The sequence below is a fragment of the Haemorhous mexicanus genome, chromosome 4 (assembly GCF_027477595.1).
Source record: "Haemorhous mexicanus isolate bHaeMex1 chromosome 4, bHaeMex1.pri, whole genome shotgun sequence".
Lineage (NCBI taxonomy): Eukaryota > Metazoa > Chordata > Aves > Passeriformes > Fringillidae > Haemorhous > Haemorhous mexicanus.
In genome coordinates, this window is record NC_082344.1 from 1,138,071 (window position 1) to 1,157,331 (window position 19,261).

Below are 19,261 nucleotides of genomic sequence, written 5' to 3' on the forward strand. Positions count from 1 at the left end.
CCCGGCGGGAGGGGTGCGGGACGCACAGCCCTGGGGGTGACATTGCGGTCACATTCGCGGGGATTTCAGCCACTGCCTGCCATAACTCTCTCTCTTAATCTTTGTTGCCAGTGTTTCCGTTTCATGGAATCGTGGAATCACAGAATGGCTTGGGTTGGAAGGGACCCTGAGGATCATCTTATTCCAGCCCTGTGCCGTGGACGGGGACGCCTCCCACTATCCCAGGTTGCTCCAGGCCCTGTCCAGCCTGGCCTTGGACACTTCCAGGGATCCAGGGGCAGCCAGTGCTTCTCTGGGCAGTCTGTGCCAGGGCCTCACCACCCTCACAGGAAGGATTTCTTCCTGATACCTAAATCTACTCTCAGTCAACTCGAACCCATTCCCCCTTGTGCTGTCACTACACACTCTTGTAGGTAGTGTCTCCTCCTTTTTCCTGCAAGTTCCCTTCAGGTGCTGGAAGGCTGCAATTGGGTCACCCTGAAGCTTTTTTTTCTTCCAAGCTGAACAATCCCAGTTCTCTCAGCCTTTCTTCATAGCCAAGGGGCTCCATCCCTCTGATCACCTTGGTGGCCTCCTCTGGAGTCTCTCCAGCAGCTCCATGTCCTTCCTGTGCTGGGGACCCCGGAGCTGGAGGCAGAACTCGAGCTGGGGTCTCAGCAGAGCAGAGGCACATTTGTTGCAGTCTGTAATTCCTCTTACTGCATTTCCACTTGTCTAAATGTAGCCTGTTCTTGCTTCCTCTACAGAAGTAGATCTCTCTCTGCAGCAGTAATTTATTATGAAATAAATGGCATTATCTCTTCCTGTGAGGGTAGGCTGGAATTAACCTTTCAGCCAAATGGAGAGGCCAGCCAGGAAGTCATGGAGTGAAGCAGGTCTCTATTACAGGTTATATTTGCTGTAATAGTTCAAGGAAATTTTCCTTGGCCCAGGTTGCCCAGAGAAGCTGTGGCTGCCCCATCCCTGAAAGTGTCCAAGGCAGGGTTGAACAGGGCCTGGAGCAACCTGGCATAGTGGAAGATGTCCCTGCCCACAGCAGGGGGCTGGAGTGAGATGATCTTCTGAACCATTTTATGAAATACCTTTTTCTTGTTCCTGTGGTTTTTCAGGTTTTGCAAGCAAAAACAGTGCCAGATGACTTGTCAGAATATTTGCATGCATTCTTTATTGTCACGAGAAGCTGCAGCCTTATAAGCTGCTGTCAGAATTCTGACAAAATAGTGCTTCCACCAGTGCTTGTCCTGTAGGCTTTTTCCTGTGGTAGCCACACTTAGGTTACCCTAAAATTTTTAATCAATAGGAATACTTGCTGTTAACCTCTGTGTGGACTTTGGAACTGTTTAACATAATTACATCCAGAATATTAACTCAGCTGTTCACTTTGTGCTGAATAAACTGGCACAGGTGTATGAGCAAGACATTTTCACCAATGTCTGTGTGTGTGGCTGGGTTTGTGTGGGCAGGGAGGAAGAGCAATTGTGAACTGGGCTTTGTGCCATCAAATAAATATTTCAGTACTTCACTTGCCTCATTGCATACTGAAAGCTTTTCCTTTTTTTTTTTTTTTCCTTTATTTTAACCACAGTTGCCATATGCAACTTCATGGTATGTCAAATTAATAAGGTGCATGGTGCTTATCAATAGTCCAGTTTGGAAGTTAATTTTGTCAGTATAACAGAATTTGGACTTGTGTGAAATGAGCAATTACATCTTGCTTCTCAGTGGGATGGGGCGGCTATTCTTTTGATAATTTTGTCACACTTTCACTTCCTGTTCTCAACACCAGCTGGATCCAGGTAAAAACCATCCTGAGGAGTCAGGCCTGGCTTGCCTGGCTTTAGATGTGTGTGAAGTATGGCTGGGTCAGTTCATGAATCTCCCAGGTACTCTGGTAGCAGTGCAGTCTGTTCGTGGTTTCTTAGCACATCACTGGAAGCCATGTCCTGAAGTACAATCCATAGTTCCCTCCAAACTTGTTTCTCTTGTGACTTCCAACAGTCTGTTTAGAGTGAGTGTCTTATTTTCCCATTTCAGGGCTTTTTCTCCTCCCATGGAGCAGTTTCTGGTGCTCATTCAAAGGCAGCAGTGTGGAGATGGAGAGAACTGCTCTTGCTTGGGCAGCAGATCTGTCATCTCTGCTGTTCTGAATAGAAGGGGTGCTGCTTAGTGTTTGGCTCAGTTTGGAGTCATCATCAGGCCTTGCCTCTTCATAAAATCTTCAAGAACGTTCTCCCTCTAAGCTGCTTATAATTTCAAGCCAGAAAAAAGGGTGTTTTCTGTAGTGTGCTGGTTATGTTCACTTGCCAAAGAGACCGCGGTTCAGATGGTGCTAGAGGTCCTTACTGCAAGGGCTGCCTCTGGGGCCAAAATCACTTGGGAATGCTAAAGCAAAAGTAAGTCTTCAGCAAATGTAATGCAGCTGCAGGCAGCCATGGCTGTCAGCCCAGAGGATTTCACACGGCGTCCTGGCTGCCCTGTGCTCAGGCCACCTTCGAAGAAGGTGCGGGTGGTGCAGAAGTGGAGCTGGCTTTCCTGCTCTCGGCTGAGGACAGCATTGTCTCAGCTCTGTCACTTGTATCTGGCATGGAAAGCTTCGTGTGGGGATGCAGGTGAGCCAAATGGCAGCACTGTGGGGTTACCCTGTGGTTAGCTGCTGTTCACTTGGTTCTTTGGCTCCTGTGTCCTGACCATACCTGTTTGTTGGTGTGGGGCTTCACTGACACAAGGCTTTTTGTGTGGGTTTCAGCTTTCAGGTTTTGGCTTGCGCGTGCCAGGGAAGGAGTAGTGACATTAGAGGAGACCTTGGTGTGGTGTAGACCTGTAGTTGTGGTTTTGGTGCTTGAATTAGTCAAGATCAGTACTTGGGTGGGAGAATAGGAGCTAAATTGGGTGCTGACAGATGAGGATGTGGCCCGTGTTGTGAGCTGAACTCAGGCTCATAGCTCAGAAATCCACTTGGGAAGCTTATGACAGTGGAGAGGTAAATTTATGTTCCCTGTGTTGATTTGAGACTTTCCAAGAGCAGCAGCCATGTGCTCTGACCTTCAGGTTCTCTGAAATCTCATTTGTGCTTGGCTTTAGGGAGGCAGGCTGGGCTCTAGCACGGGCTTGCTTCATGTCCTGACTCAGTCCTTCAGCTTTCTAGCTTAAGATGGATATCTTCTACCTATTTTGACCTGGAACTCCAAATCACTATGAGAAAAACTTGCTTGCTACTGTGATATTGGGAGTATTTCCTGACTGCAGAAGGGTTTATTTGATTTCATACTGGAGTCATGGGGATAATTTCATAATGCCCAAGATCCTGCTTTGTGTGTGGCTGCCAATGGTGCAGGTGGGAGTGGGGTAACATGAAAGGATCAGGTGCTGCACTTGGGATTGTGTAGCTGAAGCACAGTGAGGACAGCAGAGCACAGTTCAGGTGGTGACCACAAGATCTACAGAGAGCGGAGACTGCTCGGTGTGAGCGCACAGGTGCTCCATGGAACACTGCTGGAAGGGAGAGCAAACACTGAGGAGCAGAGTCGTGTCTGCAGTGCTCGTTCAGAGGTCAGGGAGGGCCTCTGCGAGGCCATTTTTCTTTTCTTTAACAGGCCAACTCTTTTAATATTTATAAACATTGTCGTCTCTTGGTCTGAAGATTAAAATCAGCGTTATATTATGGTGTTGGGGCATTGGTAGCTTTCTCACCTTCCAGCTCTTCAACAGGCTAGTCCTTTCCCTGTTTTCTTTCTCACAGTTTCTCTTAGTAATCTTGTCTGGTTTACTTTTTACCTGTTTTCTTGTCTTTGAAAAGAGTTTGCCGATACGAAGTTGGTGTTGGCTACTGTGTGCTCCAGTATTTCCTGGTGATTTCAATCATAGACTCTCCTGAGTTGGAAGGGACTCAGAGGGGTCCATGGAGGTCTCACTCTCCTCTGAAGTCCAGTTGGAAATCCAGCTGAGTTGTTGCAGTTTTCATGGGCTGTCAGGACAGCCTCTCTATGCCTTATTTCCAAGTAAGTTGGAGCCCTGCTGTAGTAACCCTGTCTTTGAGGCACCATTACTAAGTCTGGGCCACATCTAGTTCCAGCCCCAAACAGGACAGGAAATCACATGGATAGAATTCCTCTGAGTCTTAACCTGTGTCTGCTTGACTTGCAGGGAGAGAGAGTTACAGACTTAATGGTATAATTTGAAGCCATTCTTGTTGTTTATGCTGTATTGCTGTATCTCTTTCAGTAACAGTAATATGAAAATGCAATTATTGTGTGAGAAACCTGTAAGCAACTGACTTCATACTGGGTAACTGTTTAAAAGGTCAGTATCATTCAGGGGTTGTGTCTGCCAGTGAGAGTCTTACTAGGTGGGACGTCTTAGCCAAGGACTTGACCAGCAGGTGGGATCAGTTGATCAGCAAAGGTCTCTTTGGACCCAGGCTCTTCATCTTTTAAGCTCTTGGTTCAAATGAAATCCTTAATCAAAAAACAGTGAGAGAATTGAGAGGGATATTTCAGACAGGTGGATTTATTTAGATTTTTTTTGGTTTTTTCCCACCTCTTCGTACACCTTGTCTTTAAATGTTCATAGAAATGTTTAAAGAGGTTGTTTCCACAGCCAAGGTACTTGTTACTTTTTTTCTGCATGTGCCTGAAATCTCTTCAGATCTTTGCCTCCCTGGAATTTGCTGGCTGTGTTGACTGATAGGAAGTCACATGCTCTAAAGCTGAAACCCACCCTCCAAACTACCCATTGCACTGCCTTGGCATCAGAATCCTGCAAGAAGGAAATCCAGGGAACTGGCTGGTGTAAATAGTGGTCCTCTGTCACTTAATGGCCATGTAAATATGGAATAAATAAGATTAAATATCTTCACGGAGCAGATGTGATGGGAAGCATTAAGGAGAGAGTAGAAATGAAAATTGTCTGTTGACTGCAAGGAAATTGGCACGTGATGTTTATATCTAACATGGGAAGCAAACACTGAAAAGCAAAGACTCCACTTAAGCTTGTTGTCTTTGCCCTTAAGCATTGATTTACTTTTTTTTTAAATAAAACCTCTTTTTGATAAGATGGGAAAAATAGATATATTTGGACTTAATCATACTTGTGTCTTGCTTTAACTACCTTCACAAGTCTGCTCATTGACCATATGTTAAAAACTGTTCAAACCCTTTCAATATGCTGCAGCTTTCAGTTGGGTGTGCCAAATAGAGCAAAAAAAAATTTAACTCATTTATTAGATATGCCTAACAGTAGTTTGTATTGAAGGAAGAATTCAGGGGCTGTCAAGCTTGTCAGAATTTTAACCAAATGAGTTGAAATTATTAGAAATAATTCCTTCTGTGCTCAGTTCCCCAGGCAGTAACAATAGGAATTCTAATCAGATACTGAATCCAGCTGTCTCCTGCTGTAACTTTATCCTTTCACTTCTCCTCGTAGGAGAAGATTGGTGAACTAGGCCATACTGGTTCCTTCATTGAAAAAAATACTTGCCTCGTAAATGCCAAAAAAGGGAAGGAAATCTGCATTACGATTGAGCTGGTTCATTTCACTCCTTTGTTGGGTTCATTTTTTGTGTGTGTGAGTGTGGTTGGTGGTTTGGGACAGCGGCACGGCCATGTCTTCATTTGGCTTTATAGGACAGGAATAAATACAGATGAGTTGAACTGGAATAACTTGAAGTAATTTCAAAGCTAGTCAGGACCTAACTAGTCATATCTTCCCAAACTGTATTTGGTTAACATTATTAATGTCTCTACTTAATATGTGAACTTGGTTATGCTGCATGATGAGGGATATCAGCACTTTTTAATATCAATAATTATTTCAGCAAGATAATTGCATGAAGAAATGTAGATGTCCTCTAAGGACCTCTGGTTTCTCCTATCCCCTCCCAATCCTGATAGGTTAAATTGGATGTGGGCTGCAGAACTCGTGGAGGCAGGATAAAAGCAGGTTCTGATAGAAGTCATCTGCACAGGAAGAAAAAAGGGGTTTCTGTAGGGCTTTTTGCCATAAACTGAATCTTAAGTAGGGTTTGATCTCCAGGTTCTGCTGTGCTGGTGAATTTCAGGCAGCAGCAGCTGGGCTGGTGTCTTTGCTGTTTCCTGGCTTGGGAAGTAAAGGTGATGGAAATGGTAGCTAAACCTTCATTCACTGGGAGCTTTCACAGTTGCACTTCAGCTTTGGGGCAGCTGCAATCAAAATGCACGTGTCTGCAACATCTACAATGTCTTTTCTTATTGTTAGATATTTGAAAACAGAGTCCTTCTGGTAGCAATAATTTCAGCTGTGTTGTGTTGTATTTCTTGTTTCTAATGTGCATTAGAGTCCATCAGTCGCCTAGTGTAGCATGCTTTGAGACAAGGAGCCTGGTGGCAAGAAAGATGAGTTGTGGGGCAAAGAAACCACATTGCTTTGGCTTTTTCAGACCTTGGAATTGTGTTTGGCATTAAGACTGTGAGGAGAGGGATAGAGTCCTCTCCTAGGGTGACCTTTCAGTGAACTGGTGCTCCTCATTGCTTTGATGATGGGACAGGAAAGCTCTGACTAAGCCAAGCTACACGTGGCATTGCTTGATGAAAAAAATTTGTTCTTGCATTCCTGCCTTTTTTTTTTTTTTTTTTTAAATCTATCATCTCACCAGTAGATGCTGTATTGCTGTGAAGAGGCCCTTGCACACATCAGTGTTTCATTCATGCCAAAGGGAGTTCGGAGCTGGACTGGAACAGAGTAGCTGTTTGTGTGTTCATCCTGTCCCTCCTCCACATGTCCTCCTTCCCTTCTGCTGCCTCATCCTTCAGAGCAGAGCGCTTGCTTGCTGTTGTGAGGAGCAGCCGAGCAAAACCACTTACAGAAGGGAAAGACTGCCTGCCAAATTTGTGTAAGAAAACATGTGGGCAGCTAAAAACTATTTCTGTTTGAAACCCAACTGGTGCTGTGCAGTTGAGGCCACTTGCTCGCTGTGTTTTGTGCTCCGTGGCCACCGTGAATGATTGAATAAATGTGTGTGTCCTGCGGGTGGCTGTGGACCTGGTGCCTGAAATGCACATGGCAGGGTGTGTGCAGGAGTGATCAGAATTGAGGTTCTGAGAGGATTTCCTTTTTGCAGCAACAAGGAGGAAGAAACGCTGCCTGGGTGTGCTTTCAGTATTGTTTGTGAAGGCTTTTAATCCGCACTGTTGTCTTGTGGGGGAGAAACACAGTTCTAGGGGGAGTGTGGGTTATACATAGTGGGCAAAGCAGGCAGACTGGAGTGGGAGGAGAACAGCTTTTCTTCCTTGCACTGCTGGGAGAGATGGATGTCTGCCACTGACAGGTCTTTTCCTCCCAATAGATTTTAGTTTGCCTGAGCACAGGCAAGGAGGCAGTCTGCTGCCACGGAGGGGACAGACAGGGCTTGTGTGTGTGTTGGGTGACAGTATTTTTTGCCACAGTTCATTTCCAGCACTTCATCAACCCACTGTGCTCCTACTGCAAAATACCATTTTGTTGTCCTGGGGTAGGTAGATCATCCTTTCAGTGACTAAAAAAAAGTGGGTGTGTGTTTGCTTCTTGCTTGATGTTAACCTGATGTTGTACAGGAGTTGTTAAAGCTTTGAGACATCACAGTTGGGTGGCAGCTGGTGTAGAGAAAGCTCTCCAGGTGGTTTTTGGGCATGAGAAAATGTTCACAGAACTACTACATAAGTAAAATTTACTTGTCCATGAAGCAGGGAAGGTATTTTTTCTTAGTTTTGCTGGTAACCGAATGGCTTTGTGGTTGGGAAGGGGAATTCCCTGAAGCATCAGGTTTGTGTGCACCCCAGATCCAGTTTGAGTAGTAAATTAGTCCTGCCCAGGTGGGTGCCTCTGGGTGCTCTTGGTGAGTTTCTGCAAATGCTATTGGGAGGGCCTCATCCCAGGAGAAAATAGAGCTGTTGCCTTGGAAGGTGTGGGGAGGACAAGGAGTTCCTTAGAGCTGGGAAGATGAAGTGTTTGAGTCTGTAAGAGAGGGCATTAGGAATTGGAATAACTTCATCATGCAAGATACCAGATCCTTTGTTTCTGCTCCCCTTGTTTGTCTCGTCCTGTGGTCTGACCAGTCTGTTTATCTCAATATCTGTGTGTGGGGATGAAGATGCATGGACAAACATGGATTACTTACTTGTCTTCTGATACTGTTGAAGCAAAATGCTGTTGACTTGGTAGCTTGTCTGCATGTCAAATTTCTGTGGAATGGAGGTCTGTCTTCTGTTTGGAAGCTTTGTGGTGGAAATGAGCATGTGAGCTGTCCTCTGTTTTGACTGTGAGTTTGACTTTAGGATCAGAATTGGGAAACTGACAGAAATAAGTCATCTGACAACAGTTAGGAACCAGGAGTAAGCTCCTTAAGGGAATTGTAGCTGCTGTACTACTGCTGTAGTCACTTGTGGATGCAGGAGGAATGCAGCCAAGCTGACTAGGCTGGTTGCTGGAGGTCTGTGCTGGCTGAGAAATGCTTTCTGGCACATTCAGTGTAAAAATTTAGAGCATTTATTGTTGAAGACTGGAAAAGTCTGTGGTTTGTCTCTTCTTAACCTTAAGAATGCAGCGTGCTCTGTCAGGGAAGACTCACCATGCAGAGGCTTCCTTTTGGGAAATGGATTCTGGATGGCTATAAATGATTCTGATTGAGGGGTAGGACCCGGTTTTGCCTGTGACTGACACGATGAGCTGTAAATGCCTGTCCTCTTTTTCCTCTGGATCTGCATGGTTGCTAAGTTCAGCAGCCTCCTTGGCATGGGCTCTAGAGGAGCTGCTTTGATCTGAGGGCTGGCTGCACTGCAAGAAAGGATCGTGTGCTTCGATGGGAGAGAGCTGCTTTTGCATGGACACTCTTGGGCTGTGCTGTTAGGAAATGTGGCTGAAGGCAAGGCCCCACAGCTCAGCCCAGAGCTTTGTTGCTGCTGGCTTTGTCCACTTAGGAGTTGGGATGTCGTGTTTCCATTGTTCAGCTGTGCTGAGCTACAATCCTTAGAAAAACAACTCGTTTCAGCTGGAAATGGATGGGTGTGCACAGTTCTGAGCTGAAACTTGGACACAGTGCATGAGGCCGGGCAAATGGAATGGGGGAAATAGTCCAGAAAAAGTATTTGTGAGAAGTTGTTCCACCTTTAGTTGTGCAAAGCTGAACTCCCTTTTCAAAGGATGAGTGAAGGTTCATGGTCTGTTGCAGCCAAGTCTGAGTGTGACATAGAAATGGCTGCTTATTGAGCTGTGAGAAAGAGAGCTCAAGGTACTTCTCCCTGAAGACTCTGCAGGCAACTAACGTGTGGAAAAGCCCCCAGTGAAAAGTTAATCAGTGATAAAGATAGTAAATTATCATTGGGATTTCAGCCTTCACTCTTGCAGAGATAGGACTGAAACAACGCATTTGTGTTTTTAACAGCTGAGGGTTTTGGGGTTTCTTTTAGGTCTTCACCTTTTCCTTAGGTGTCATTTTAAAGGAAGATGCTTCAAGAATCCGAGTCAGTTGCAGTGTGTCAGTCAGTGTAACAAGGTGCTTCATGGTGTGCTTAGGAGTGTCTTGTATTGAGAATTAGTCAGATGTATCCCTGGACAGTCAAGGCAAAAGGTGAGTCCGGTGGAAAAGGAACGTGATTAACTGTTAGAGAAGGATTTTCTCTTTCTTGGGAGCTCACCTTCCTTAAACAAGGCTTAAGAGAATAATTAGTCCCTTGGAAGTAGGGCAGTGAGGAGTAGGATGTAACAGTGCACAGCAGCACTCCAGTCCTTTCTCAGCGGCACACACGTTGTCTGCAGATGCTGGTGCTGCTGCCAGTGAGCTGTGTTTCAGCTAGAGGGCTGAAATCTTCTGTTCAGAGCAGAGTCATGCTTCATGTACTTCCCACTTTTTATTTACTGAATTGACCAAGGTGAAACAACTTGATACAGCAACTATTGCAGGACTGCATTGTCCTGTACTGCTCGAGTTCTTTGCCTTCCGTAGTTCTCGCTGCTGAATCCGTCAGAGCTGGCTGTGTCGTGTTTAAGGATCTTTCTGAGTCTGTGGTGATGATCCTCAGGGTGTGCTTATCCAAGGAAGCTTAGAGTCCTTGAGCTGTCCTTCAGGAAAACTCCAAAATGCTATTTCTGTAGCTCTTACTACTGAGCCGGTGGCACAGTCTGGGGGGTCAGAGGGAACGTAACCCCTCTAAGCTTTTCAGGGCTGTGGTGAGGCAGCTCTGGTTTGAGTGGCCCTGTAAGTAATTTGTTAAGTAGCTTAGGTGGTGCTTACCTCAGGTACTTGAGGGAAAGTCTTAGGGGGCTGCAGTTGTTCAGGTGTGACATTTGGGGATTTTGGCAACGAGGGAAGAGGGTGATTCTGGGAAGCTCAGTGGTACCATCTCCTTCTTGATGGTTATGTGATCCCTTTATTTTGTCTCTGCTAAATAGATATAACAGTAAGGAAGACTTGACAGGTGACTTGTTCAGGGTGACAAAAAATGCCTGCATAGGCTCAAGCCGTCCCTTTAGTATCCCTCAGTTGCTGGGTCTGTTTCAGGGCCTGGTTTCCATTTTGGTTCTGCAAGGGCATGGGAAGAAGCTTTATTACAGGTGCTGCTGTTTGTCTGTGGCTCTGATGCAGACCACCACATCCCCAGTGATACGTGGGAGTTATTCATACACTGTCAAAGCTTTGCTTCTGAGGTCGGTTCTGGCAAAGCTTCTCCAAAGGAAGGGGTTTCTGTCAGAAGTTCAGGTTGAGGGAGGGTTGGGAGGAGGGTGAAGGTGCAGACTTGTGTTGAGGGCTTGGATTGAAAATGTGGCAGCTTTATATTGTTGATGGAGCAGTGTTGTCTGAAGCTCAGCTTTCAGAGGCATGAGTATGTGTTTCAGTGGCTTTTTTTATAGTGATGTTTATATCTTGTTATTCATGTCAGAGACTAAAATGTGTGTTTTTTCTCCCCACATAAATGTGAAATTTGGGCAGGGAAGTTAAAATGATGGTGAGATGAGGTGTTGCTATTTTTACACTGGCATGAATTTTTTTCTCGCATGAACGGTTGCAGCTGAATACCAGTTAATGCATGAATTTGCTTCCTGTGGAAGCATGCCAAGTGCTTGGAATGAGGGTTTGGAATGGAAAAAGAATATTATTCCTTGCAGATTCACAGCCTTCTCATAGCTCCGGCTTTCAGCACGCCTGCCCCTCTGTTTTTTTTGCTGTGTATGCTGCTGGGAATGCAGCGTGCGGAGGAGAGGAGGGAATTTTCCTGTGAATACCTCAGCACCTGTCTCGTCATCAGAAGCACACTGCAGTCCTAATGCAGGTGTCCCTGCAGCAGAGACTCGGCTGGTGCCAGTCCCAGGGACTGTGTTATGCCATTTCAGCAGCATGCTGCTCCTCTCACCTCCCTCTCCTCTCCCCCTTTCCATTTTTGTAGCAGCAGCGAGAGAAATGGAGTGTACAGTCAAAGGAATAAAATGAAAGAAGATACTGTTGAGATGGTCCAGATCTGCCAGACTTGGGATTTGTGCTGAACAAGGCATTTTGGTTTGGGGAGGGTCGGTGCATGTTGAGAAGACAAGGGATCTGATTGTGTATCCCAGATCAGTGGGAGCAGTCCTCACCAGGGAGTGCAGGGAAGAGGTGGTGCTGTCAGACGGTGTCTGTGGTGTCTGTGCTGCTCTAGTAGCAGGGTAGGGCAAGTGAGAATCACACAGCTTTCTCCTCTTAGGAAATGGGTTTGAGGAAAGCCCACAAAATCTGCAGAGCTGAGGTGGAGTGGGCACTTGGTCATCTGCTGCACTTGGCCTCCATGTCTGCTTTCCCTTGCAGTGACCAGGGAGCAGATCTCTATCTAAAGAAAATGGTGTCTTGTGTAAGGAGCCAGCAAACCATCACTTATACTGCAGGGATATGTCATCCTAATGGGGTGGTGCTGAGGGTTTGACCCATAGAAATGCCAGGCACTGCCAGAGCCTTGGCTTCAGTAAAGCCTTGGATGGAATTTATACTATAATGCATTATTAATGCTGTGAAGATCTGCACAGGGCCTTGAAACCTGTGTTACTAAGTGGTAGTTTCACCTGAAAACACCTAGGTGAAAAGGCAGAGCCCTATACTTTCCCTCAATAGCTGGTTTGTGAAAGTCAAAATCCATTCTCACTGTTGTGTTTGAAGACATGTGTAAGTTAATTTCTCTGTCTTGATGTTTCAAATCCGAGTATTTTTTCCAGTAAGCTGTCCTGAAGCTGAGATGGGCTCATGTGTTTTGAAAGCATCAGAGATGATGTTCTGAAGGCTAAAAGGTAGCAGGGTGAGGGAGGGCAAACATGAAGTTCTTGCTGTAGTATGGGGTGTTGTACCTTGTAATTTGCAGAGGTTTTGGGTTGCCAATTTAAATGTTGTGTTTTGGATCCCTGAGTGAAAAATGGGTGCTTCAAATACTTGGCCCAGTTTGTCATATTTCAAATGATCCTTGCTTTGTTTTGATTCACTCCTGCCTCATGAATCCCTTGATGTGCTTCAAGTGGTTAGATATAAGGCATGAAAAAGCCCTAGCAGTGTCTTGCAGAGTGAGCTTAGCCTGTTACTAGTCAGAGCTGGACTTTGTTCTTGCACTGGGAGTGGGGGTTTATTTCCTCTGTGTGTTCCCCTTGCAAGGTAATAGTATAAACATTGCTATTTCTGTGTGAAACAGACTTCAAGTGTAGTCCTGACGTGAACAGCAGAAAACAGACTGTCAAGAACTGCTCAGTAATGTATGAAGGATGGATAGATGGATTGATTGTCAGTGCAGTGTCTTGGAGGTGTGAGAGCTGAAATTGCTCTGGAGGGAAAGCTGAGATTATCTCGGATGGGAGTTGCTGGAGCACCAGGGAAAGCAGTGTGGCTGTAGGTCAGGCATGAGGAGTTCCTCCTGGAAATGAGGATTAAAACTGCTCACTGTAAGGGAGTCATTTTTAGCTGAGTAAGGAAAGAATCTGCAACTTCCTTGCTCTTCAAGCAGGGAAGTGGGGCTGAAGTCAGCACAGTAGGACCATGGGTTATTAACTGACCTGGTCGTAGTTGTGGTTTTGGTGTGAGGGTGGCTTTGCAACACCAGAGTTGACAGTTCTTACTAAATTTATTGTTGTCTTTAAAAACCTTCTGCCGCTCTCCAGAAGTTTTGGAGCTGGGACAAATCAACTGTTTATGTGCTTGCTAATTGGCAGTAAGTGCCTCACAAAGAACTGATCCAAAAGGAGTGTCAGGTAAGGTTTATTTTAGGGGGTACAGTTTCCTGCCTGGCAATGGCCCCTGGCTGTTCCTTGTCCTTAAGGCTCTTCTGAAGGGCTTTGCTCTGGTCCTCTTAGCATCTTTGGTACCCTCTGGGTGTCAAACACCAAAGGCCCAAAGGCCAAGGTAAAAATCTAGCAAGTTCTAAATTGTGTCCCTTGACTAATAGAAGGCAAAAGTCCTCACTCAGAACAGCTGAGATATGAAGTTGTGTTGGATTCTAAGACTGGAAAATAGGGGCCAGCCCCAAAAATAAGCAAAAAGATTTTTTTCCAGAGAGGTGGGATTTTTTTGTTTGCTAATACTTGTCTGAGCTGGTGTGGCTCATCCAAATGCAGTTTCAGGTGCTGCTGTTTTATATTACAGTGCTTAAAAGCACTGAAGCTTAGAAAGTAAATCCTGGTAGGGTGATGAGCCCGACTTGCTGTTTGCCAGCCGTGCAGAGCTGCTGTGTGCAGCCTGGCTGCCAGGCACTTCACTGCAGGGCTCTGCTTCCTTGGTGCTGCTTCAGGAGCTCTGCACTAGTGCTCTGAGCCTGTCACCCAGAGACCCTCCTGTCTCACAGATGGCTAAAGGCAGCTGCCAGGGACATGGCACTGGGTGTTTGTCCCAAGGTGCCGTTCAGGTTCTTCTGAGCAAGGGTTTGGGCTTGCTGATGACACTGAGTGACCCATTTGGGACACTTGCTGCTGCTCTGCCTCCACGTGGCACACTACAGATGTGATTTTAGCTTTTGTAGTTTAGACAGACTGCTTGCCCTGGCTAAATGCTGGAAGGCAGGAGCACATCAACACTATGGCATGCAGGATGGCCTGAAGGAGAAGGAGCAGGGAATGGGATCAGCAAAATACAGTCTTGGAATCAGACAGGGAACCTGAGATGGGAAGGAGAAAATGGCTTTTTACAGCCTTTTCTCGGTGCTTTGGGGTTGTCCTTACAGCAGAGATGTCATTTAGGAGAACCATAACTCAGTGATAACTAAATGCTAGAGATGCTCTGTAAATGAGCAGAGCCATGCACTGATTAGATGGGTAAAAAATGGAGCTTGTGGCATTTGCAGTGAGGGTGGTGGCTGCTGGAAACCAAGTCTTTTCTGCCTTGTTCCTCAAGTGAGTGTTTGAGAGGTGGTTTTATTCAGATAGAGCTCAGCTCATTTTAAAGCTCTCTGGTGGCAGGTTCTTCTGCTGGAAGTAAGGTTGGAGTTGCTGTCATTTAAACCTGTGATGTTAATTTGGGCACTGTATACTCATTTGGGTCCTTTGCCTAGCTTGGTACCTTAGTTGATGCTGGGGTTCTAGAGGAGCTGCTTGGTATTGGGTACTGCATTTCTTCCTCCTGTGAGGAGATTGTATGAAGAGACAGTTGTTTGTGGGTGGGATGTATTTTCCCTTCTCCCTCCCTCCCTGGCCTGGAGTAAAATTAGGAAGATTCTAATCCATGTTTATCCTTAAAAGCAGCAAATTTGAAATCAGTAGCTAACCCAAAGCTTTTCTTCAAGTCTTTAATGTTAGAGAGTTGTTGTTTGTTTGTTTGGGGTTTTTATGTGTATATAATTACTTGGGGTGTTGTTGTTTCTTCTTACTGTGAGGGACACTCAGAGAGGAAGTTGATTCTTTGCCTTTAGTTGACATCTGTGTGAAATGATGTGGAGGCTTGGGTGCACAGTGGGGTCTGTGCTGATGGCAGTTTTGTGTGTGGGTGGCTTGATGGAGAGAGATGGGTGAAGTCAGAGTTAGCATCAAGAGCTGAATTCTGTCTCTGACTGAGGGCCATGTGGTGGCAGAGCCACGCCAGTTGGGGCAGCTCAGGGGTGCTTTGTTTTCCTGTCCTAACCTGGCATTTGTTCAAGTGCATGTTCAGAATTTGGTGTTTGTCAGTCAGAACAAATTTGCTGGCATCTTGCAGGGCTGTCTTCAGGGTGTACAGGCATGAGTCCTGTTTGAGAGCAGCCAGAACTGGGGAGTTTTGTTCTCCTGGCACCTTTTTGGAAGTAGAACTGTCAAATATATTAAAAATTTGTTTGAGCAAAGTAAACCTAGGCCAGGACAGAACATGAGATTGTTGCTGCAGGATGAGAGGGTAGGAGAAATCTTGTAAAAGGGCTGATGCTGGGGCCCTGAACAACTGGGTTATGTCAGAGTGTTGTTGGATTGGAGGAATGCTGATGGAGCATGCAGATGAAATATTCTGATATGTAAGGTGGAGCATTTGTATGCTATTCTATACTTTTTTTAGACAAGGGAAATAAAATAGGTCTGAAGCCCTTTAAAGGAAATGTCTGTTTACTTGACCTGGTACATGGAAGTGATTTGTCTTCATTTGTAGCTTCTGTGGAGAAGGCAGGATTTTCTGAGAAGCAGAAGTAGCGTTTTCCCTTCTGCCAAAGTAGGGTTTTGTTCCCTGCTTTGGTACACCATGTCTTTATCGCTGTCCCTGTATGGTACTTGCTGTTGGGTAGAAAAACTGAAAATACAAGACTGTAATGAAACCCTGTAGATAAATAACAATTTTGAAACTGCAGAGGAGATGAGAAGTTCTGCAGGCTGAAGGTGGATCTCTTCTACCTTGCAATAGAAAAGATTTTTACTCTGTATGTAATATTAGAAAATAGTGTCAAGTATTTTTCCCATTAGTTAATTTCTTGTTACTGTTCTGAAATGTTTTCAGTGACAGCACATAAGGTAAAAGTTCCCCCTAAACTGTAGTGTAAGGATGTTTTCTCCTGGTACCTCACGGGAGTCTCGGTGCTGTGTTGTTTTGTTGTTTGTGGGTGGATTTCTGCTTCTCCCTGTTCTCCTTGGGTTGTTTATTTAATCACACCATGCACATATTCTTAGCTGGAAGGAAGATGGGAGGATTTTTCCATTTGAAACTTAGACTGCACGAAAGACCTAATTTTGGGGAGAGGAGATGTGTGGGGGAGAGTAGTTTTCCTATTTTGACTTTCTTCTTAGCAAATATTTCATAGTGTTAGGAGGAACCACGACCAGCTGTTCATTATTTCACTTGGAGGAGATTTTTTTCAGTTAGTCTGAGCAGTTGGGATTTTGCATGAGTTGGGTGAGCCAAGAATCCTTCCACGGCTGCCGAGTTTGCCTTTCCAGGGGTGAAAGCTGTCGCTTGGCTCCCGAGCAGCGCAGCGGTTCCCCCGTCTTGCCGCAGCGGGCTGCCTGTCCTCCGCAAGAGGACAAATGGCAAGTCCTCAGATGAACCACAACAGGCCTAAAATACCCGTGTAGGTGCAGAGGGCGGTGGTGGGCAGAGGACCTTGGCAAGGCAGGGTTCCTGGGGACTGGGGAGGAAACCTGGAGCTACCTTCTCCAGCTGGCCATACTGGAGAGAGCAGCCTGTGTGAGTATGGCTGGAGAAAGCACTGCTGAGGAGCCACAGGCAGTGCTGCTGGGCTGTCCCGCTCTTGGCATCAGAGCCACGTTGGTCTGAAGCTGGAAGTCCTCCCTTTGAGCTTGGTGTTCCCAGATTTGGAGGAGGAGGGGAAGAGTGGCTGCAAAAGAGCAGAGGGAGCCTTTAGAGGTGCCCTTGAGATGTGTGTTTGTGTATTGCCAAGAGCTGACCAGAGGCTTTGTTTCTCAACGGTGGTGTTGAAGGGATAAAATGAAGAAAATGGGGAAGTAGTGCTCAGCCTGCCTTCCTTAGCAAGCAAGGGATTTAGGTTGAAGCTGAGTGTGTCCTGGAAGTGTGGAGTGGGAGACAGAAGGCAAAAGTTGTGTGAGCTCCCCGCTTGTGACCAGAGAATGGATAGAGGCTGGAGGGACCTTCCACGAGTCCTTAGATGACCTGCTTGCTCTTCTGGTTTATCTGCCCGCAGAGATGGGTTCTTGGGGAATTTATCTGCAGGAATCTGAACTTGTGATGCTCATGGGACTGCTTTGAAAGTTTGGAGACACAAATGAAGCTTAAGAATAAAATAATTTTCTGTTTCAACGAGGTATGTCCATGTGGAAACACATGCAGACAGTGGCTGCTTTTATCCAGAGGTGACTGCAGTTTTTAATTGTTATAGGGGGGGCACATGTGATTTCTCTGTTGGGCAGACTGGCATTTAAATTGATTCTGCTTTGGGATTGGGGTTTGGGTTTCGAAATGGGGAATTTTGGAAGCTGTTGAGCTTTGCAGGGGAATGTTTAACTTGGGCTTTCTAATTTGATAATCGTTTGGGTGAGTAGTTCACAGGCTCTGGAGTGAGCTCATGGAACTCTCAGAGAAGTGTCTTCTCTGCACTACTTGTCCTCTAGCAGGCAGGATAACACAAATGAGTATTAGGGCTTTCTTCTCTAAAACACTCCTCTCATTCCTAATTTCTACCTATTTCACAGCAAAAACAGATGGGCAGCACAGAAAAGTAGGGTCTACAGAAGAATTTGGACAGCTCAGCATCTGCTTTCTAAAAACGGCAGATAAACAGTTGCATATTCTATAGATCAAGTTTAAGAAAATGTTTTCTTAAGAAAGATGCTGTGACATAAAGTAATTTTGTAGTGGTGTTGGTATTATGTGGAAGGTGTTGCTTGTCCTTTTGGTTGTTTTCTTTGGGTGTTGGATTAGGAGACATCAGACCCAAAGTGAGGTACTGAAAGCTAACCAAGTACTTAAAAATAAAATGCTTAAATCATAACTGCAGATGTGGGGTTTTTTCTGATTTTAAGTCCATTTTGGTCAGTTATATCATACTTCAACCAGGTCTGTTACTTTTCAGGTGGAATCATTCATCTTGGATCAGGATGATCTCGAAAACCCCATGTTGGAAACAGCTTCTAAATTGCTGCTGTCAAGTACTGCTGATGGTGCTGACCTGAGAACAGTAGATCCCGAAACCCAGGCGAGATTAGAAGCTTTACTGGAGGCTGCGGGTAAGTCCTCGTGTCCCGTGGAGGTTTAACCCCAAAGCCCTTACAAGAGTCCACATAATCTATGGGAGCACGATACTGCTGCAACATGCACGGCGGGGTGGATTTGGCAAGGGTGTCATGGAAGAGAAACAAGTTCATTTTGGAGTGTTCCAAGGTCTGGAAAGTGAGAATTTCACGTGAAGATGTTTCCAGTCAGACTTCTCCAATGTTGGCGTTCTAAAAGCCTGAGTCAAAATCGATGCCTGACTTTGGCGTGTGCCGTTATGTCAAACCCTGAATGGCTCAATAGGTTTTATTTGTAATAGTTGATAGTACGTAGTTTCAGTAGCTGAAAACTGATTCCTGCTGTGGGTTGGAGGGTTTCAGTCAGGTGCAGCTTTCAATGGGGGTTGTGAACAGTTAAACCCGTCGTTTTGGAAGCTGTAGTTGATTGTGCTTGGAATGTTCCTGCCGACAGCTCTCACAGGCTCAATTTCACCTTGTGTGTTCTCTCCTTTGCTGGCACGCGTCCCCGTGGGCTGTGGATGGGCACGGCAGGAATAGGGAAGCTGTCGACGGCGGATGGGAAGGCCTTTGCAGACCCCGAGGTGCTCCGCAGGCTGACCTCGTCGGTCAGCTGCGCGTTGGATGAAGCTGCCGCCGCGCTGACCCGGATGAGAGCCGAGAGCACGGCCAGTGCAGGGCAGACGGACAAGTAAGGCAGCTTTTGTCCTGGAGCCTCTCAGCCCTTTGCTCCTTCTAGAAGCGGTTTTTCTTGTTCTAGCACTGGCGCTGAGGGCATGATGAAACTCTTACTCAAGTGGAATTGGTGCCAAGTTATCACCTTTGCCTCTCCCGCTTAAATATTTGTGGACTGGCAGGTCTTGCAGCAGAGAGTGAAGCAATTCATGCTGCTTAGAATTAAGGATTGACACTTCAAGGAGTGTATCGTGACCAGCTGTAGAAACATTTCTAAGCTCCTCAATGGTATGGGCCTTAGAACTGTTCCAGAGAGTTGCAAATCCCCACATGGGTCATTCAGTGATACCATGAAACAAGATTTGAGATGAAAAAAATCTTTTAGGGAATTTCAGGGTGCCTTTTTAGTTGAGGAAGGGAAACAGCCTTGAGGGGCTGGAGCTCCATAGTGGTCAGTGTTGCCTCAGCCAGGGAGTTGCTGCTCTTG

General features: G+C 45.8%; 1 protein-coding gene across 8 annotated transcripts in view; it reads left to right on the forward strand.

Annotated features, from left to right (window-relative positions):
- ANKRD17 (ankyrin repeat domain 17) overlaps positions 1 to 19,261 on the forward strand; it is a 68,925-nt gene that overhangs the window by 16,675 nt on the left and 32,989 nt on the right. For all 8 annotated transcript variants that reach the window (XM_059843502.1, XM_059843503.1, XM_059843507.1 and 5 more), the window contains exons 2-3: positions 17,943 to 18,096; positions 18,634 to 18,790. In XM_059843502.1, coding sequence (XP_059699485.1) covers positions 17,943 to 18,096; positions 18,634 to 18,790 — 311 coding nt within the window. The remainder of the gene's footprint in view (positions 1 to 17,942; positions 18,097 to 18,633; positions 18,791 to 19,261) is intronic.